Source organism: Erithacus rubecula (assembly GCF_903797595.1).
Source record: "Erithacus rubecula genome assembly, chromosome: 9".
NCBI classification, from domain to species: domain Eukaryota; kingdom Metazoa; phylum Chordata; class Aves; order Passeriformes; family Muscicapidae; genus Erithacus; species Erithacus rubecula.
In genome coordinates this window covers 1534796-1557277 of record NC_136660.1, presented here as the reverse complement: position 1 = coordinate 1557277, position 22482 = coordinate 1534796, and the positions used below count along the sequence as shown (strand labels likewise).

The window sequence follows — 22482 nt, the reverse complement described above, 5'->3', positions numbered from 1 at the left end:
GGTTACAAAAACAACAGCTCCATGTTATTTGTGACTGTTCCAGACAGGTGGGATCAGTGGAAATGCTCAGGAAGATGGTGGAGAAATCAGGCTTTAGGTTTATATAACTTAAATATTTTCTCAAAGAATTAATGCAAACAATTTCCACGCTGCTGTGACTTTGTAGTAGCAGTGATTCCTCTATGGTGAGCACACAACCCCCACTAGCTATAATAATTTATAATTGATCTTTTAAAAATAGATGCCTCCTTGCAGCACACTGAAAAGAGCTATTACCCTTCTTGAATGAATAATTCAAATACTAAGATGCCATCACAGTTAACCTCCACTGCAAAACACACACAGGAACATGAGAAAAGCCCGTTTTTAGAGAAAGAAAATCATGCAAGGTGGTGATTACTCTTCAGCTTTTGAGAAGTTACACTTGGTAAAAATTACTTGTATGTCTATTTTATTGCTCCTGGCAAAGACAGACCATGTTCTTCATATGGATATATTCCAGTGGATTTATTCCTGCTTAGTTTAAGTGGGATTTACATTAACACATTGTGTGCAGCTATGACGTGCTGTGTGGGAATGCAAAGGGGCAGGTAAGTGGCCATGGCTCGAGTTCAAAGAGATGTTTGAATAAAATAAAATAAAATAAAATAAAATAAAATAAAATAAAATAAAATAAAATAAAATAAAATAAAATAAAATAAAATAAAATAAAATAAAGTAAAATTAAATTAAATTAAATTAAATATGAAAACATGGATGATTTTGAAATCCCTACATCCTCCTAATCATGGATGACTTTAAAATCTTTACAACCTCCTCATCATCATTCCCTTTCTTCCCTAAATCCCATGTTTAATTGCTCCATGAAAACTAAACTTTCTATATCTATGACAGTATATCCACAGTGTGTGTGTGTGTATACATATATAATATGCACAGGGCTGGAAGTAGTTTGCTTTTCCACAGTTCTCTCCAAGGACAGTGAAATGCTGGATCAATATGCTTTGCCCTTTCCTTGCCTGTCAGCATTGCTTAGTAAAGACCACACAGAAGGCACAGCAAACAAAGCCACTCCTCACTGCAAACCATCACCTACTGTCACTCCTCCTTAAAAGGAGGTGGAATCACCCGTGGCCTCCGACTCTGTAACTCCAGTACCCAGGGGCTCATCTGACTGGGACTGGCTGCTATCCTGGGCCACCTTTTTCCTTGTTTTCATTCCTTTCCTCTTGGTGTCAGAGCTCTGAGTCTCAGTCTCAGTCGTGGCCGTTTTCCCGGATGTGGCGTTACCTGAGCTTTTTGTCCCTGTGGTACCTTTGGAAGTCGCACTGATTTCACTGTCTAGGCAAGAAGATTCATTCTTACTGGCAGTGTCCTCCCTGTCACTTTCCTCAGGATCCTCCTCTTCTTCGCTTTCCTCCTCACCCTCCTCCCCAGGAACAGCTGATTGTCCTCCCTTGCCCCCTCCAGCAGCAGCAGCTTTTGCGCTGGCAGCTTTAGAAACCACCTTGTTTGAGTTATCTGCTGTCTCCTCTGCCTCTTCCTCTTCTTCTGACACCTCTTCTATGGTGTCCTCTATTTCCACACTGGCAGAGGAGGTTTTACTCTTGTAGCTGGATCCAGAGGTTTTCTTGTAGCTCGTGTCCCTGTCGCTACCTGAGGCAGTGGAGCTCACAGATTTCTGGCTGGAGCGTTTGCCGCGGGAGCTGCCCGCCCTGCTTTTTACACTGGACATCTCTGTGCTTCTCCTGCTGCTGGACTCACTGGTCCCTGACCTGCTGTAGGAGCTGCGTGTAGAGGAGCTCTTGGACAGGCTGCCATCCTCATCGCTATCAGAGTCTTCCTCATCATCATCCTCTTCCTCAGAGTCTTCCTCCGACTCGCTGCTGGAGCTGGACTCAGAGTCCTCGTCAGAATCCCCCAGATCCCCAGTTTCCTCATCCGAGTCCACGGTGCTTTCCGTAGCCTCATCCTGATCCAGGGTTATTTTCAAGTAGTCTTTGTCTTCTGACTCAGAGCTGCTCTTCTCAGAGGACTCATCCGAGGTGCGCCTCCTCCTCCTCTTCCTCCTCTTCTCATAGTCACTGTCCTCCTGCTCACTCTCTGCTGTGATGCTGATTGAAACTCCTGACTTGGCTTCCTCCCTTTCAGACCCTTCCTCTCCACGTGCCAGATCCTTGCCAAGGCCCTCCTGGAATTTCCTGGAGACGCTGATGCGCTTCAACACGTGGTTTAGTTTTCTCATGGAGGGCCTGTCATCCGTGGCTTTCTGGAAGTAGCTTCCCCTGATCATCATGGGTTTGTCCCCATCTGCTTGGCGAGCTGACAGCAGCTTGGCATAGCTGGAATCTTTCCTACCTTTCACTTTCTGAAGGATCATTGGGAATATCTTTGCTTTCTTCCACCGGGAACGGGCAGACTCAGCTCTTCCTACAGGTTTGTGGGCAGGGACTGCCACACGACTTAAATGCATCACTGACTTTAGCCTTCTCTTCCCCTGGCTGCTCCTAAATCCTCTTCCAGGACCACGGCTGAGGTCCATCCCAACACCTACAGGTCTCCCTTCCATTTGAGGCCCTGCTGCCTGGCTTATACCTCTGCTGGGAGGGCCTCTGATTGGACTCATGCCCTGCAAATTATGAAAATTAATTGATTACCACTTGAAAGAAAGTTATTGTGAAAACCTGTACCTTAAAGTAAGGTAGGAACAGATGCAACATTTAATTTCCAGGAACAAAATGAACTCACCTGTTTTTAGAACAGTTTTCCTACCCAAGTTATGGGAAATGTTTTGGAATTTCAGAGTTTTAGAAAGTTTAGAATAGTCTGGAAATGTAAAACTACTTTACTCTGCAATGGGAAAAACACTGTAATGTTCTGTCTTCTCATTTAATAATGGATTATGATCTGGCATTTACGAAAACTGGACTTTTTTCTCGAAATAAATGTTTACATCGACTTTCTTCTGATTGCCACTGACATTTAAAAGTTTTTTTATATTTCACTGCGAACTTTGTGGCAAATGAGTTTAGCTACTGCTTTTCTTAGTGGAAAGCCATCATTTATTATAAGAATATTAGTAACAGACTCGTAGAGTCATGGAGTGGTTTTGGAAGGGACCTTAAAGCCCATCCAGTGCCACCCCTGCCATGTCAGGGACACCTTCCACTATCCCAGGCTGCTCCAAGCCCCATCCAGCCTGGCCTTGGACACTGCCAGGGATCCAGGGGCAGCCACAGCTTCTCTAGGGCCTTCTACCCTCCCAGGAAGGAATTCCTTCCCAATATCCAACCTAAATTTTCCCTTTTTCAGTCTTTACGTGTTCTTCTTGTCCTGTCACCCCAGTTTCTGTGGAATAGTCCTCCTCCAGCTTCCTTGTAGGGCCCTACAAACACTGGAAGGTTTCTTTATTTGGTAATGATATAAAATGGAATTACCTAAGTGGATTTTTCTTTGAACTAAAAACAGATGTGGATACTACAAGAAACTTGGCAATTCTTTTTTGTTCCTAGAAAACAAAAGGATTTTAATGCTGGCAAACTTTACAGGTCACCAGAAGGGCCAACAGCGCTTAACAATGACCTATAAAAAACTTAATTCTAATCAATTCCACCATACAACTGATGAGGTTTGGTGGCTCTTCAGGCTGTTAAAGGGACAGAATGAGCCCTGCAGAGTTTGTTTCTTACCTCCTCTGCTGCTGGCCCGTGGGGACTGTAGTAGTAGCCACCGTCGCTCTCCACCACCACCTCGCCGTACTCGTCGTACATTCCCGACGGGGACAGCAGGCGCCGGCGGCTCCCGTACTGCGGCAGCTCGTACCTGCCAGGGACAGCACAGCTCCTCAGGACAGGCCCAGCTCTGCTCACAGCTCTCACCACACAAGCACTGCAAACGTTCAGAGGGATGGGAACGACTCCCCTTGTTTTTCTCCCTCCTTTTATTCCTTAGTGGCAACCAAATCCCAGACGTCCTTCTGTTCCAACAGCCACAGGCCCCTTAGAGTAACCTGGATTCTGAGATCTGTTGGATCAGTCAAGACCCCTCCAAGTACATCAACCTTCCTTCAATTCACCTGATTTTTTTGGGGATCTTTCTCAATAATCATGGAGTGAAAGAGCAGCATCCTTAGGATCAGTTCTGGAGAATGCCAGCAGCAATTCCTGAGGAGCCCGCAGTCCAGTGGGCTTTATCAGAACAAGGCAGGATGGGGTATCTTGAGGGAAATTTGAAAGGCCACCAGGGAAGGATAGGGTTTTTTGAGGGAAATTGAAAAGGCCAGCAGCTGGCTGGAAACTGGGAGAAGAAAGGAGTAATCCCTGAACTCAGGAGAGGAGGTGGGGATGGAAATTAATCTCCCAGGAAGCAGAAATACACACACAAAGGATATAAACCCAGCATGAGGGACAGGATGTGCACTCTGTAAGTGGAATAATGACATTCCTGAAGAAGCAGGTAGTTATCACACACCCCCTTAACCTCTGAAAAGAGTTTTGTTGTTGGTTCACGCCTTTGTGGACACAAAGATTAAAGTAATCCTGAGGTGAAGGGAAGTCCCACGATTAACTGCTGGAATAATAAACATCACCAGCCTGCAAAAGCAGCACTTTCAGAAATAAAGAGGAAAAATGGAACTATACCCATGCTCATAACTGTAGTAATCCTGGCCATAGTATTCCTGCCCTGGATCAATTCCAGACTCCATACTCAGCTCCTGGAAAAGAGAAACACTGATTGAATGCAAACCGTGTGAAAAAGGCCCAAATGTAATTACTGATTTTATTATTCTTTATGGTGTAATTACTTCTTCTGACTGCAGAAATGATCCCCATCCTGTAGCACAAAAATACCAATGTCTCACATTTGCTCTTATTGCTTATTCTGGGAACAATTTTGGGCCTAAAAGATTGGAAGCAGAAAGACTTGCAATTGCACTGCAAAGCAAGGTGCACCAATGGCTCAGCTCAGCTCCAGCTGCAGTAATCCATCAGCAGCTGACTGACACCAGGAAAAAAATCAGATAGCAGTTGGAGAGCAATGGAATCACTCTGTCTGGAAATCTGAAACTGTGGGATGAAGCCAGTGGGATCCACTGAAAGATGCTCATGGGGAAAATCACAGTGGTTTGAAGTGGTTTGGAAGAGATCTTAAAACCCATCCAATCCCACCTTTCATTATCCCAGGTTGCTCCAAGCCCCATACAACCTGGCCTTGGAAGCACCAAGATGCAGTAAATTTAAGGTATTTAATTAAAAAAACAGAGCTAGGCTTACAGTGCCAGAACTTTGCTTTTTATCTAAGAGCCAGGGCAAAAATTACCTGACACAGACAAGTTCTTATTACAAAATGATGTAAAAGCCATTTCAATACTTATAGAACAATTAAGAAATGAAAAATGGTGGTACCTCTGGTCTGAGAAGAGAAGGTCTCAGTAACTGCTGTTGCTACAAAAGAAAATGAGAAAGTGGTTAATTAGGCAGCAACAATTAAAGTGCAGGTGATTGGTGTCTAAGATTATTAATAAATACTGAAACCACAGGTCCTTTGGAACTTTTTTTATGGGAGGCAGCTGGATACTTCCATACCCTGTGAGAACACTGAACACCTGATTCAGTAAAATCCCTTCACAGTCCACCATTTCTTTTGCCTAAATTTAAAATCAGCTTTCCAATTTTTGTGTTAATCATCTGACATATTTATCTTAAGAACTTCTGGAAAAGGCCAACAAAAGTAAGTTCTATATTTAAATTAAGAGATACAAACCAGTTGTGCAAAGAGAGGGGAAAAAAAAATCAGCAAATATCAGCCTTTATGATAGAAACCTATTTTGGAGAACTTTCCAATTATTAAATGAGATTTTATTGAAGGAATCCTGTTCTCCTTGTTATTCATTTCTGGAGAAAATGATACTGCAGGAGCAGAAGAGCTGCAGGGAAGGTGCAAGGAGCCCCATCCCTGCCTGGCAGGTGATTGGGTGTGACACTGGAAAACACAGCAGGCTGTAGGGAATTCCCTGGGAAGCTGCTTCTGGCAGCTCATTAAGCAGCAATCTCCGAGCCTGGGGGTCACACTCCTGCCACAATGGATCTCAGCCCCCAGGGGATCCACAGCTCATAAAACTTCTGGAATCACTTTCTATTTCTGGTCTGCAAGGCACTCAGTACCCGGGAGTTCCACAACACACAGTCCTGTAGTGGTTTGGGTTCAGAGGGACCTTAAAACTCAGCTCATCACATCCTCTGCCATGGGCAGGGACACCTTCCACCATCCCAGGCTGCTCCCAGCCCCATCCAGCCTGGCCTTGGACACTGCCAGGGATCCAGGGACAGCCACAGCTGCTCTGGGCACCCTGTGCCAGGGCCCCAGCACCCTCACAGTGAATAATTCCTGCCCAATATCCCACCAAAATTTCCCCTGTGTCAGTCTGAACCCATTCCCTGTGTCCTGTCACTCCAGTTCCTGTTGCAGGGTCCCTCTCCAGCTACCTGTATCCCTTCAGACCCTGCAAGGAGCTGTGATGTCCCCACACAACCTTCCCTTCTCCAGGCTGAGCATCCCCAGCTCTCCCAGCCTGGCTCCAGAGGGAAGCTGCTCCAGTCCCCTCAGCAACTCCACAGCCGCTTTTGGACCTGCTCCTACAGTTCCATGTCTTTGTTTTGTGAGCACCAGAACTGTGCACAGAATTCCAGGTGGGGTCTCACAAGAGCAGACTAGAAGATGAGACTCTCCCACTCCCCTGCTGCCCACACTCTTGGGCTGCACGGGGAAAGCACATTGGTATAATCAATATTTTAAATTATTTTAAGGGCACCAGCCTTACCTCTTGCTGTGCATATCCTCGCCTAGAAGTCAGAAAAAGAAAAGAAATATATTAGTATAATGCTGTGAGTACAAAGATGCCCACTGCCATTCTTGCTGGAGAGGGGTGAAAGAGAATGTAATTAGAAATATAATTAGCAGGGAAAGAAATACATATCTCTAATACCAAATATGTTTTTCTTTTGGTTTGCTCTGGACACAGGGATTGTTGCATGGGAAAGGTTGCAGAAGATCTGGGATCTTTTCTTGCTTTAGACTGTGAATGGGTGAGGAGAAATCCCCAGAGAGCCAGAGCATCCAGAGAGACTCAGCACCAGGAAAGGGGAACTGGGAGAGGCCCTGCCCCATCCCCTGCCCACTGTGCAGCATCCACAGAGGGACCTGCTCCCTCACACATCTGCTCAGCAGTGAAACAACTCCTCCTACTCCTGGACTTTCTGCATCCATCAGGAATCACCCTGGAGCTTGCATTACTAATTTCTTGTACCAACATTACTATTCCAATTACACCTTTCCTAACATTTGCTCAGTGGAAGGGAGGTAGATACCTTTTTTTTTTTTTTGTTGGTTTTTTTTTTTTTTTTTTTCTATCTGCTGTTTAGCCACAGGCTTTGTGCTCCTATCTTATGGGGAATTTATTGTTGGCTTAATTCATTTTCTCAGAGCCACTCCTGGGTGTGACCAATGCATTTATGTCTATCAGGTTCTTTATTTTCACATTTTATGCCTGAAAATTGAAATGGTTTCAACAAAACTAGAGAACAAAAATTTAGGACTTGGAATTTTTCTTAAGGTTAAGTCTAGATTACTTTTATTATGGTTTTTAAGAAGGAAAGGGTAAATGCTCAAAATTTTGTTAGGCTTAACCTAGGACACAGCCAGCAGTCATGGGGAGGTCTTTAATTACACTAAATAAATAATAAAGACCAGAGAAATCCTTTTAATTCTTTAATATCCTCATCTCTTAATCTTCCTATTAATATTCATCACATGGAATTGATTATCAGCATTGAGTTAATGCTGTCTCCTATATAATATAAACCTCATGGCCAGCTTAAATGAAGATTTATCATCCAAAGATGATCTGTGAGTTTTCAAAGCCCTCTCGAGGAATGCTGGATTTGGTTCCCATATCTCCTACAACAATCTTTAGATAAAGGAGGTCTGAGGAGAAGGAAGTCTATTACTCTTAATTGCACTATATTGCAGATTAAAGGCATAATATAAGTAATTCTAATTACATTTTGAATTCATCTTTCATAAAAATAGCACCATGATGTGTTTTGCTGATACTTCTCAGATAATTTTGTGTGGCCATGATTAGAAGGAAAAGTCACCAAAAGACATAAAATACCCATTCACTCACTACAGCACAAGGATCTATTCTGGCACAAAGACAAAGGTCAGGACAACATCATTTGTTTCCAGGAAGGAATTAGAGCTCTCCACAGAGGGAGGGAGTGCTTATGGGAAATACTTTTAGCCAGATTTCACTGATTTCACTGGGAATCTTCCATGTGGAATGGGAAGCGAGGCCATGGGGCCTGTGAGGATGTGGGGTAACAGGACAGCCAGAACTTGGTGCTTAAGAGGAGAGACAAAGACAGAATGAACTCAAATGGACAAGATGTGACAATCTTTCACTGCTAAAACAGGTTGGAGGAACTGGAATTTGCCTAAATCATCCTTCCCCCAGTTCCTGGCACCCCAATGGGAGTTTACTCTTCCATAACTTAAATCTGTTTTCATATCAAAAGCAAAATCATCACAAATCCCAAATACTACAGATACTCCTTAGAGGGAGCAACTACTTATCAGTTTGCCCTGGCTCCTAAAATGAAGATTTTCCTGCAGTTCAGAGCTGGAACTGAGAACAAATTGGGAAGGAGGATGAGTAATGATAACACCATGGTTCAATTCCAGCTATGCATGGAAGAGATTTCCACTGATGCCTCTGTGATCCACTCTGCTGCTTCTCAGGACTTGGCCTTGTCAAGCTGATGATGAAAGGATGAGAGACATATTCAGGGTCACAGAGGACCCAAACTGAACAAATCAAACAACTTGGGAGGGAAAATATAAATATAAATAAATAAAAAGAACAATAAAAATAACAATAAAAATAACAATAAAAATAAATAAAAATATATTATTACAGATGTTTAACTTGCTACCAACTCCTGTACTGGATCTAATCCTTTGTAGTGCTTCAGAACTGCAGTACCATGGAATCATGGAATGGTTTGGGTTGGAAAGGTCCTTTATGCTCATTCTCTTCCACCTCCACCCACCTCCCACTATCCCAGGGTGCCCCAAGGTCCATCCAGCCTGGCCTTGGACACTGCCAGGGATCCAGGGGCAGCCACAGCTGCTCTGGGCACCCTGTGCCAGGGCCTGCCCACCCTCACAGGGAACAATTCCTTCCCAATATCCCATCTAAATATCTTTTGGTTTGAAACAATTTCCCCTGCAGCACCCAGACCTCTCAATGGGACAGAATTTCCCTGCTACAGCTTCTTTCCCAGTCTAATTGAGTAATTTTTTAAACAAAGCCTATTAAGAAAAGCCAGCAGGAGAACAAAGGTAGCATTATATCCAGACAAAACGAATCCAGTTTTGCAAAGTTTTCAACTTCATGAAGATTTCCAGAATGAAAAAGTGAATGCTCCTTATCAGTGAAGAGCTGATTGCAATGACCCCTCCCAGATTGTTCTGAAATTATGAAATTAAATATTTAAAGTGGAACTTCTGCTTAAGAAACATCCAAATTAATTGTAGCCAAACTGAAACATTGGAGTTCACGCTGTGAATGGCTGAACACCTCCACTTTTGCTGTGTGACCTTCCATACCAAAAAATCAGGTCCTATTTGTGTCATATTTCATTGGGGGTGGAAAGAACTGCATGACAGACACTCTTTAAAAAGTCTAATGTGGGATTTGGATACTTAAATTTGATTTTTTTTGTCTTTGGAGTTGATCCACTCTGAACATGAGTGGCCCAATAATTTTTCATGCCCATCTCTGCCCTCTTCCCACTCTCCCCTTGCCAGGAACATGGCCAGGACACAGAGGAGAACACTTAAGTGATATTCCCACTCTGGCTCTTCAATCCTAAAAATTCTCTACCTAATAAGTACTGAGCTTTGGGAATATGATTAAAACATTGCAGTTGTGCCACCTTTGGAGAATTGAGCATCAAAAATGTGTACATCTCATAAATTACACAGATTATTTTACAGCAAAAATAGGATAATAGGAAGGATAATCCCTCCCCTCACACATCTAGCTACTCCTACACCTACCTAGATTCTACAACCAACAAGGGTTTTAAGTAAAGGAAAATTCTAATGGATCAGCAGAACTTGTGGGATGGAGTTCATGGAGTTTGGCAGTGGGACAAAGAAAGAGAAACTACCTTGAGCAGCTTTCGACTGATGCATCCACACATGTCCTAACTGCAGACTTAACAGGAGAAAAGAGAAAAAGCCAAGCACCAGGGAAATGTTGAGTCTGACAAACAGTCTGATAAAGAATTATTTACCTTTTTTCTCAGAATTACAACGTTGATACTGAACTGGAGTTTTAGTTTTGCTTCATTAGGTAATATCTGCCTTTCCCAATATGGTTTTTCAAAGTTGTCATATTGAACTTTTTAGATTTTGGCAAAGGACTGAAAGGAAACTTGCAAGTTGAACCAGACGTTTAAATGCCCAAACTGCTTTTACTTACCATTTTTTCAAAGGACAAGTTAATTTACTTTATATATACATTTATAATTGATGTATTTATGTAAATGTAAAGATCTCATTTAGATGGCTGTGAGCAAAAAAGCTGGTAAGTAAATCCACATTATGTGGATTTTTACAAGTACTTGGAAATCCTTCACCTTGTGACAGTAATCAGTGACTTTATTACCATTTAATTGAGATGTTTCAGCTTGTGACAGATCAGCATGGAAATGAGAGACAGCAACAACATGCACAGGCAAAATCATAAAAAACAAACAAAGGTTTTGTACATGAAAGGAATTTACAAAATATAAACTTTTCACATGCAGTTACAATATTAAAAAAAATGCAATGGAAGGCAGAAGATGAAGTACAGGAGTGAGAACATAGCCACATTTGCTGAGAAACCAAGAGCAAACCCTTCTTCTGACTGGAGGCAGAAACTGAGCTACTAGAAAATGTCAGCAGAGCAGAGCCCATGGAGCAGGGAGATGCAGTATGGAATTATGGAATGCCTGGGTTGGAAGGGACCTTAAAGCTCATCCCATGGGCAGGGCCACCGAGGTTGTCAAGACCCATCCAAAAACCTGGCTCACCCAAGCTGAGCCTGCTACTCCCAGGCCTTCCTTGTTTTGAAACCCCATATGTGGCAGAAGATTCCTTCCAGGTGGGTTTTTTATGGGCAAAACAAGAGATTCCAATCACAACTGCAGGAAAATCTGACTGATGTTACCTACAGTGAAGGTTGCTTAAAGAAGTATCGAGCCCGCTGCCATCTATGCCATATCCTTGGGTCAAATTGGACAGTTTCCCCCAAGAATTTTCAGGAAAGAGACTAAGAACCAGCAAGATGTAGTTCTGAGAAAACAACTTGGAGAATTATATTTTACATCACAGATTTCCGAGCGAACGGGAAGGACAACGTCTCTCCATTTCGGATCGGGAGTGGGTCAGTTGTGTACAGCAGAGAAAAGGGAAAAGTCAGGATTTCTGGAAAGTCTGAGGCAGATACTGTGCGCTGCATTAGAGTCCTCCCACTCAAAAAAAGCAGGGAATATCCAGCTGTGAGCATCACAGAGCTGTTGACTGGGAGGGGAAGCGTTTCTCCAGCTCCTCCACAACACAGCTCAAGTTCCCGTTCTGCTGGTTGAGCTCGGCTGCGGCTTCTGGAGTCGGGGGCTCCGGGGCTGGGGCTGGTTTGAGTTTGGGGACGTGCTTGGGCAGCAGGTGGTTCTTGTCTATTTGGCTGTACATGTTGGCCACCGACTTCTCGATGGCGGCCAAATTCTGAATGTTTTTAAGAATTCCTTTGAGCTCCCTGCGGGGAGGAAGCTCTGGCACTGGGGCCGGGGTGGGGACGGCTGGCTGTTTGGCAGGGGATTTGAAATGCTTGGCAGGGGACAGGAGCTGTGTGCTAAGAGGAGATGGAGAGGAAGAAGAAGAAGAAGAAGGAAGAGAAACTGCAGGTGGAGGTGGAGGATGTGGTGGCAACAGAGGAGGGGATGGTGGTGGTGGTGGTGGTGGTGGCAGTGGAGGTGGCAGCTGTGGAGGTGGGGGTGGGGGAATTTTAGGCGGATCTGGAATGCTTTCTACATTTTCTTTGGTCTGAGGAGCTAGAAAACTTTGGCAAAGTGGTTTCTTTATCCTAGAAGATGGAGGAGTTGGTTTGCGCGTCGGTGGAGGAGAGTGAGGGTCATCGTGGTGAGTGACGATGACAGCGGGGACCACGGTGGCCTCCACTTCACCTCCTTCAGCACAAGGCAGTGGAGAGGACAGAGGGGAGGAGCGGAGGTGGGGAGAAGCCACCACACTTTTGGGAGACTGCTCTGGCGCATTCTCTCCCTCCTGGGCAGTGGCGCCGTGCGGGGGCGAGCGCGCGGGCTTCACCTCGGGAGACCTCACTTGCTTCATCTCCTGCAGCGCCTCAAACTGCCTCGCCTTCTCCTTCACTGTCAGCTTGGGGCCACTGATCTTTTGGAAGAGTGGGCTGCTGACATCATCGCTGCTATCAGGGTTTTCAGCTCCCTCCTCCTTGGCTGTGAGTCTCTGCTGCTGCCACTGGATGGGGTCCATGATCACCGGCCTGCCCAGGGACCCTGACATGTGTCTCCTGGTCAGGTGAGTGGGCACTGTCCATGCCCGGTGGCTGCCCCCAAAAGGGGCCTCACTCCAGGCCAGTCTTGAAGGAGAAAGAATATCTAAAGGATCGTTCCTTTTCCGTAGGAACCCAGCGGCAGCGGGGCTCGGAGGGACACCTTCCACGTACAGCGGGTTCCGGGTCGTCAGCGGGTTCTCGTCAGATAAAAAAGTGATGTTACTCGAGGATTTGGGGAGCTTATTGTTCAGGGATCCATTGATATTGGATTGCTTGTGAGCCTCTATAGCACGGGAAGCAAAGCTGCTTATAACTCTCTGTCGATCTCCTTCTTCTAAGACTGACTTTTTTCCCCTGCTTTGTTGGAAATGGTAGAGAAGAAAAAGACTTGAAAGAAAAGAAGATAATCACATGTGAGGAAACATGCATGGACATAGGTACTTATGAGAGAGAGAAAAAAAGAACTTATGACATGAATCAGAGCCATTAAATCACTTCTAGCAAACTACAACCCAACAGCAGGAGCACATCTACTACTGGCAAGACATTTACTTTTGCATCTTCTTTAAGGAGGAAGGAAGAAAAATTAAAACAAGTTGCTGCTTGTTTTAATTTGAAGCTGCGTAGCTACTTGGTGAGTTAAAAAATAAATTCACTTCTTAAAAAATCCTCTTCAAAATTACCAGTTAATATTGTGGCCTATCTACCTAGAAACATGAAACATCACAGAAGTATTAATATGTGAATGAATTTTATCTCTTGTATGTATGAATTTAATCTTTTATGTGTATGAATTTCATCTCTTCATCTTATTGAACCCAATGAAAAGCTCCTGTGGTTGGGTAACACTGAATTTCTACACCAAAAGTGGTAGGTCTCACCACTTTCTGGACTGCATGTGTCACCTCCCAGTACCTCATTAACTTCTTCCCTCATATATTCTTAGTATCACAACCTTCTGAGCAGATTTGAAAATAAACAGTATTTTAAAATTAATAGCTCCAAACTGCCTGCTAGAAAAGTGCCCTTTGAGGCCTATTTTAAATAATGCTCACTGCAGGCTGAAATGAGATTTATTTTTCTCTCAAACTGTGAGAAATTTAAGATTTGGGCCTGTGTCAGGCAGAGCTAAAATACAGCATGAGTAGTAATCTTATGTACCTGCACAAATTAAAATATCGTATAAGACTAGTTTTAGTGACTTAGATATGTCCAGTATTTTCACACAAGTTATGAGTTAAAAATTCTAAGCCTTGTCCCTACCAAAATTTGAATTTTGACAAAGGAACAGGATAAAAAAAAAGAGTTTTCCATGATTCTGTGAATGTTGGAAGATGGACCTTTAGACCTCCTGGTGACATCATTCTGTGGGTTTTGGCAGCACTGTTTCATAGCTCAGAAAATAAATCCAAATTAATGAGAACTTAATCTCTGGCCATTAAATATTCTGTAGCAAAATTGGAAGAGAAATTTAAATGCCTAGAAGTAGTTAATTAATAGATCTTTTTCCTCTAAGTTATTTAAGATGTAAAAGTCCCCTGAAGGTTGTATTTAATAACCAAGCACTTTTGTTTCTTAAGCTTTGCTTTCTGTTTTGATTAGGGGACAACCCAGGCAAGGAACCCCCAGCTTCCCAATGTTCCAGGGAGACAGGAGGACTGGAAATCCCCCACAGAATGGAGGGATCATTCTCCCATTTGCCAAAAACACCCAGCAAAGATCCACCAAGCAAATAAACTCTCCCAAGCACTGCAGTTTGCACTTGCAGAGCTGAGTGTGTCTAAGGCTTCCTCTGGGCAGAATGAATAAAAAATAATTAACTTCACACTAATTAAAGAGGAATTTGGATTGGAAAGGACCTTAAAGATGACCTAGCCCCAACCCTCTGCCATGGGCAGGGACACCTTCCACTGTCCCAGGCTGCTCCAAGCCCCATCCAGCCTGGCCTTGGACACTGCCAGGGATCCAGGGGCAGCCACAGCTGCTCTGGGCACCCTGTGCCAGGGCCTGCCCACCCTCCCAGGAACAATTCCTTCCCAATATCCCATCCATCCCTGCCCTCTGGCACTGGGAAGCCATTGCCTCTATTCCTGGCACTCCATCCCCTGTACAGAGTGTCTCTCAATCTTTCTTGTCAGCTCCTTCAGGCACTGGGAGGCCACAGTTTGGTCACCCAAAGCTTCTCCTCTCCAGGTGAACAATCCCAACTCTCCCAGCAGAGCTTCTCCATCCCTCTGACCATGCTGGTGCCTCCTCTGGACTGTCTCCAGCAGCTCCAGGTCCCTCCTCTGTGTGGCCCCAGAGCTATAAAGTCACTCAGAATTCTGAAGCAGCCAGCTCTGATGCAGTCAGCCAAGCGCTGCATCTGCAGAGAGGCGAGAGAAGCAGTGACTGAACTTGAAGGAGCAGCTCCAGCAGAAGGCTCATGCAAGGCACCACCACCTTCCTGCCACTGGAGCAAATTATTTCAAAAGCTCCTCAGCTTTTTCCTCACTCCAAATGAGGCCTCTGAGAGCTGAGGCGACCCTGCTGTGTTTTTCTCACTGTGTGGAGCTGTTCCGATCGCTGAGGACCAGAGAGTTCAGTTTCTGTCAACTCAGACTCTAAAGGCCTTGCATGGGATTGGAGTTAACAGCCAAGGAAGGTTTAAACCCAGCCATCAACCCATGAACTCCCACCAAACCTCTGCTCATGCACTCAGGGTAGATTTGGACCTTTTGGCTTTAGAAATAATGCCCTTCAAGTTCAGCTGTCACCCTTCCTCTCTCTACTTCCAAGAAGAGGGATAAAGAAGCACAGAAGTATTGGAACTTCCCAGTAAATGTCTTTCCTGCTCAATGGACAAATAAAATATGAACTGCACCTTGCAAGGTTGGATGGGAATTGCTGGAAGGAAAATTAACTAATTTCTACCAGCTACAAATATTAAGACAATGAAATAAGCTTACTTACTGATGCCTAAGGATCCAAAGACAGGGAAAAATGAAAATAGTGAGACAAGGCAGATTTAAAACTAAAGACCTTTGTTCTGTTACATTTGCTATAAACACCAAAGAAAACAAACAAGACACTGCAAATTAAAGGTGACAGACATAGGACAACTAAAACCAGGAGTAATGTGCTAAAAATCATAAAAAATGGCAATAAAAGATTTTTCCCAAATAATAATTTCCTGTGCCCTGCAGTAAAATATTTAATGGGGAAGAAGAAGTTAATTTGTAATTATATTTATTGAAGCCTGTTATTTTTCTTGCAAATCCTATGGATTTTGATGTATCTTTGAAGGATTTTTGTGTTTAATCAGTTCCTCAGCATGACGGATAAGCCTATGCAAAGACATCTGAGAGAAAATATTACAACCACAGCACCTTTTTTCGTGCAATGAAGACTATTTTTTTTCCCAAATTAACATAAAGCTAAGCCTCAAAGTCAATACTGCAGATATGGGAAGTGGCACCTCTTTGGGACGGTACTAAACCCCAAAACGCTTTTGCAGATAAAACAAAGAACAACAAGGCTTTTTCTGGGCTTAGCATCACATAAATAATTTCAGCAGAAATTTGGTTTGTTGTAAAAGAAAAAAAAAAAAAGTGGATTTTATCCAAATGGCACCTCCCTGCATAAGGTTACAGATGTGACTCACAAACAGAAGTGCTCACACACTGTAAAACTTTATTCCACATGTTTTTCCTCCCTTCCCGCCCAAGCATAACTTGACAAAGGTAAAAGACAAAAATTCAGCCCTTAGGTGAAACTATTCCTCCTCCCAGCATTTTTTAGGCCTCTTTTCACCCAGAAAAGCTCAAGCCCTGGAATTATTCCACAGGCAGAGACTGCACCCAGTTGCCCAAGAGTTAAAGCTCTGTCATGGCCCTGTAACATTTTATAAACTCCACCACAGCAGCTGGAAAATTTCAACTTTCTGGGCAAATCAAATCATGATTGAAAATGGAGCAATCCTTGTTTCCACCATCCACTCACTCCCTACCTGCTCCAAATACTATTCAAGCTGGGCTCTCCAGCACTCCTTGATTTTCAAATATAAACAGAGATAAGGAAGTGTGGCAAAGCTTATCAAGCACCCTCCTCCCCCCCCACCCCAGTATCAGACAAATAATAATTGGCTGCAGTATTTTCCTACTGAGAGTTAAATTGTTACTGGAGTCCATTAACTTCAGGTTTACAAAGGCATGAAAAGAGAGGCAGCCTTGCAAAATTATTATTTTATGAGCATGTAAGAGGTAAAAGATGTGTTTATTGAGCTACCAGGGGTTTCTCTGCTTTGATAGTTCCTTTAATTTCAATATTTAAACAGCTTTAAATTTAGAACAAAAAAACCCCAACAAACCAAACACTTCTTACTATAGGAAATGGAGACTTTGGGGCTGCAATTTTCAGGGAATTACCATTTCAAATGTATGCAATGAATAAGCATGAATTTTATGGATGTGTTTAGCCAACAGCTTTGGAAAATGTGGAGTGCTGGCCTGGATGTGCCAAGGAATCCAATCCTGGCAACAGTGACCTGCTGCAGGATCTTGCTCTTAGGAAAACCATTTGATGAGACCTTTTTGCCCACTTAAAGCCTGTTAAAGGTTCTCCCATGAATTACAAGAAGATTAAATGTTTTTTTTTCCCTCCTTCCAGAGCCAGCCTATTTATTTTCTGGATGTTGGAGAACCCCAAGCAGCTGGAGAATGAAGAAAACCTTTTGCACAAAGAATGCACGAAGCAATTTCATAGAACCCCAGAATCCTAGGATAGTTTGTATTGGGAGGAACCTTAAAACCCATCTCATTCCCCCCTCTGTTGAGTAGGGACACCTCCCACTATCCCAGGCTGCCCAGGGCAGTGATTTTCTGGATGGATCTCAAGGAATACTCACATGGTGCTGTCTCCAAGCTCCTCATAGAGGTTGTTGGCTGCAGGTCCAGCTGGTTTTCCTGCTGGCAGAGCCATCTGGATCCTCGCTGTCTTGGCACACTCAGCCTGTCGCCTTGAGAGCCACGGGGGAGAGGAGAGACACTCATCAGGAACATCCCAGAATATGCCCCCAAAGAAAAGACAAAATGTGAGGTTTTCTGTGTTCTTGCCCTGCAGTTAATAAACATCCCTGGATTTTGTCTTCATCAAAGTAGTAACATGATCATCTTCTGGGGATTTTTCAGCTCCTGGTTCTTCTGTCTTGGTGGAATCCCAGAGCTTCCCAGAACCCAGAATGGTTTGGGTGGGAAAAGTCCATCCAGTGTCACCCCTGCCATTTCAGGAACACTTTCCACTGTCCCAGGCTGCTCCAGCCCCATCCAGCCTGGCCTTGGACACTGCCAGGGATCCAGGGGCAGCCACAGCTGCTCTGGGCACCCTGTGCCAGGGCCTGCCCACCCTCCCAGGAACAATTCCTGCCCAATATCCCATTTAAACCTACTTCTTTCTGTTTGATGCCACTCCCCCTTATCACTCACAACTCCATTTTCTTAATGGAGTTGGCTGGGAAATTTCTGTTCAATTAATGTTTTTTCCTGAAAAAAATCCTCATGGAGTTCAGGAGCAAGTTGAGTATAGGAATGAAAAAAAACCCCTCCTTATATTTAATACATTTTGAGAATAAATTTTGTCAGTATTCCTGTGGAAGCTGGAAGAAACAAAGCTGGAAATAAATACTTACTCTTTGAATCTGTTTGGTTGCAAAAAAAAAAGAAACAAAAAGGAAGGTTAAATAAATTCTGCTTCCAACAACTGCCCATAACAGTGACTCTAACAGGAGTAATAAACTACAGGCTACTTAATTATTCCACACATCAAATTCCAGAATTAATGACTTGTTTAAAGAATCAGAACTTCCAGAGCTGAACAGCATTTGGCTGTGTTTTTGATCCCCTGGAAACAATTCTGTAGTCAGCAGAAATAGGAATTACAGCAGGGAATGAAAATAAGACATGAAAACATGAATATTTCTCCTGTTTTTTCTTAAGCAGGCACATTTTTAGACTTGCTTTTTATATTTAATTATTTTTTTAGTATAAAAATATAAATAATATGATTGTTATTTTATTCATATTTTTCCATTTTAACATATTTCAAAGATGTACATAAAATACTTTTAATAATGAAGGAGCATTACTTTTGGTTATTATTTAGAAGATACCATTCTTTTGTGATTAATAAATAATAAATAATTTATAACTACCTTACAGGTTTGTGCTAGATACTGGATTTCAAAGGAGTTATTTTCAGATTTATTACTAAAGAAATATTATAGGAAAAATACTGCGACTCCTTTGGAAAAGGAGTGAAAAGGGTTGGAATGCAAAAACAAACCATGAGGCTCAGGATTTTAATTTAACTCTAAAATTCCTTTCATTTTCTTTGGCACTCTCCATAAAATACAATTTATTCACAATGGGCTGCTATAAATCCCACTCCAAGTCAGATTTCTAGATAGGAAAAACGGGATTTTGGACAAAATGAATTTAAGCAGATTCCTGAGAGCTCCTAAAAGAGATTGATGATGTTTGGATAATCTAACAGATGAGAATGAAAAATGAGGCTGCTTCATTTCTTTAAGAAATCTGCAATTCAGATAACAGCCACCAACAAATTGCAAGATGAACTGCCTCCTGGAAGCAAATTTTCCATAGAATTTTGGGAGAGGAAGAGCAGTTTGGGAATGATCTGCCATCCCAATGGTGCAGAAGTTGGCCAAGCTCTTTCAAATTTCTTGAAAAGGCTTTTTCTCTTTACCCAAAATAGAGAAAAGGGGATGTGAATATAATCACGAAATAAAGAATAAATCAGTGAATAAATGGATTTATAAATCTATGAACTGGAATATAATGTATATGTAAATTTATGAATATAATATTAAATTAGAGAAAAAAATCTATGAACATATATCTATATATAGATCTAAATAAATAAATGAACAGGTATGGAGCCTTTAAGTCCAAATGCAGTGATTTTAAATATGAGTAGACCTGAAAATTTTAGTTGCAAGGAACTTGTTGCAGATGTTGATTTGAATTAATTTATCAGCCAGTCACTGGAATCTTTTCAGTGTGTAAGAGGCAAGAGGAAATATCAAAAAATATCTCTGATGTTGCCTTAAAATGGGGGAAAACCAGCTCTCCAGGAAACATTTGCAATTAAGCTCGGGAAAAAACATTTTAGGATTTAAGCAAAAACATTAGAATCCTCTAATATGATTTTTCATTAACTCCTTGAAAAAGCACCTTTTTTGTAATTTTTTTTCCCTTTTTGTATGGAATTCTGAACCCTCACTTCTGTGCACAACACCTGAGTTTTGAGCCGGTGTTTTGGCACAAAAATCCTGCACCATGTTAGGAAGCCAGTTCATCACACCAAGCATTGAGCAACCCTTGTGGTGAGAAGGGGGTTAAACCCAGAAATCACCTTACACGACAGAAACATAGATAACACATATGCTATAGAAATTGGCAATAATAAACAGAAATCAATCTCGAATTGATGAGTAACCGCTGGAGCGGCTCTAGGAAACGCAGCACTGCTACTACAGAGTTACAAGCCCTGGGAGAGCAGGAGGAGGTACTCACTGCCTGTAGCTGACCATGACAATGAGGATGGCTGGCATGCAGCACAGGATGATGATGACAGCCAGGGCCAGCAGAGCCCCCTCGGTGTAGCCCACGGCCTGTGCCTGCTTCTTCACGTTGGCCACCACGTCCGGCGTGCGGATCTCCAGGATTCGCCCGCCCTGGCCCAGGTAGGGCTGGAACTCCTTGTTGATATCCAGCAGTTTGCCATCCAGGAACCTTCAATGGCACAAAAGCACCCTGCTGTTAGGGCCAAGGTCATGAGGAGAGTTGTGATTATGGCAGGTTAACAGTCCAATGAAGCATAGGTGTTGTCTTTGTGGGCTTTGGAATAGTGGCAATTCCAATGTACTTAACACCAGGACACAGTTTAAACACTGAAAAGGGGGGCTGAGCTGAGCTTATTCTGATTTCCAGGGGCACAAAGCTCTTGCTGGCATCACAAACACCTTGCTTTGTGCTTTTCCTTCTCTGCTTTGATCCCAAGGATCAACCAACCCTTCTGGGACACATCCCTAAGGACCAGGCAGTGGTGGAGTCACCATCCCTGGAAGTGTTCAAAAAACCTGTGGATGTTGCACTTGGGGACATGGGGTGATGGTGGCCTTGGCAGTGCTGGGGAATGTTGGATTCTATGACCTCAGATGTCTTTTCCACCTTTAATGATTCTACGATTGCTGTTATCCTAAAATCAGGCAATTTTTAGAAGATTTGCTCAGTTCTTTAGGGAAATTCTTTGGCTGGCTGGACAAAAAAATATATTGTCCAAGGCTTTAACTTCTGAAGGAAAATAAAAATCCTTGGATAACTCCAGAAGTGAGGATTGAGTGTCTCACAAGCTGCTCAGCTCCAAAGACCAAAGTAGGAGATGTGTTAGGATGGAGTACCCTAAAATATGGGAGCTATAGCAGAATTCCAGATCCTTACATGTACAGTGGTTCTCCTGGAGAAAGGCAAGGGGAAAAAAAACCTCCAGAAAACTTCAAATTAAAAAAACCAACAAAAAACTTCCATAAGTATTTTTGTGTATAAACTCTGAAAGTCTAAGGAAAGCCTGATATGGCCTTGAATTCCTTACTCTGATCACAAGGCAGAAATTCTACTCCTCAAAGACCATTTCTTCAAGAGTGGTAATTTCTTACAATTGACTTCCCCTCAGATTAATTTCCTGACAGATCCTCGTAGCATTTCTTATCCCTGTTTTTTTTTTTTTTTTTTTTTTGGAATTTTGGGGAGAATCCACTCTGCTCTGAGTGTGTAATGGATCAATTGGAACTGAACAAGCAGGATGCTGAGCAAGCAGAACAGCTCATCCTGAATGATGAATTTGGGATGGTTTCATGATACTGAGGGCAAAGAGACTGCTCACCCCCACCCTCTGGAAGGTGTCTGGAAGAATGATTCCCATTCCTGACATCTTTCACAAACCATTTCCTTGGTACTTGAGAAAAAAAAAAATCCCTTTTCCAACCTAAATGATGGCATAAAGTGGATACAAACATTTTCTTGCTGCCCACTAGATGTCACTGGTGCATGTCCCACGTCCTTTGAGCCGGCAGAAGCCTTCCCAGCAGGACAGCATTAAGTCCCTGGATGATTTTAACCATCCCTCTGTTGAAATTCTGCTGGCATTTCCCCGACAGAGCCTTTTTAAAAGGTTCCTAACTCAGCCGTGAGTGTTTACTCTGTGATGGAACCTGACACATTGAGCAGGAGCTTCACACAGTTTCTTTTTAACAGGGAACATTTTCCACTTAATTTATGCAGGAGGAATTTGCTGGATTCAACTGGTTTTTATGCTCCAATAAATCAAAGCCTCTTCCCTTTAAAAGATAGGAAAGAAGGCTGAACGTTTCAGTCAGGGAAATTATCTGAGTGGCTTCAGAGCCTTTCAGGGGTTTGTGGAAGAGAGAGGACATAGTGAAGTACAGGTACTATTCAGACCCATTTTTGGGATGTAATCAAACAGATTTGGAACAAAAATCAGAGGAGGAGAGGCTGAGGGAGCTGGGAAAGGGGCTCAGCCTGGAGCAAAGGAGGCTCAGGGGGACCCTTGTGGCTCTGCACAACTCCCTGCCAGGAGGGGACAGCCAGGGGGGGTCGGGCTGTGCTGCCAGGGAACAGGGACAGGACAAGGGGAAACGGCCTCAAGCTGTGCCAGGGGAGGCTCAGCTTGGACATTGGGAGGAATTTCTGCATGGAAAGGGTGCTCAGGCCTTGGCAGGGGCTGCCCAGGGACGTTTGGAGTGCCCATCCCTGGAGATGTCC

The 22482-nt window shown here is 43.2% G+C and overlaps 1 protein-coding gene across 9 annotated transcripts in view; it reads right to left on the bottom strand.

Moving 5' to 3' along the window:
- PCDH15 (protocadherin related 15) overlaps positions 1-22482 on the bottom strand; it is a gene marked incomplete at its 3' end in the record, with an annotated part of 626608 nt that overhangs the window by 1326 nt on the left and 602800 nt on the right. For 4 of the 9 annotated variants that reach the window (XM_079312506.1, XM_079312507.1, XM_079312508.1 and 1 more), the window contains exons 30-36: positions 20215-20433; positions 17529-17639; positions 6821-6842; positions 5406-5444; positions 4641-4714; positions 3690-3822; positions 1007-2629 (exon numbers count right to left, since the gene is read on the bottom strand). In XM_079312506.1, coding sequence (XP_079168632.1) covers positions 1109-2629; positions 3690-3822; positions 4641-4714; positions 5406-5444; positions 6821-6842; positions 17529-17639; positions 20215-20433 — 2119 coding nt within the window. Of the gene's footprint in view, positions 1-1006; positions 2630-3689; positions 3823-4640; positions 4715-5405; positions 5445-6820; positions 6843-10291; positions 13031-17528; positions 17640-20210; positions 20434-22482 lie in introns of those variants that run through there. The other 5 variants (XM_079312514.1, XM_079312512.1, XM_079312511.1 and 2 more) reach the window with 5 other exon arrangements.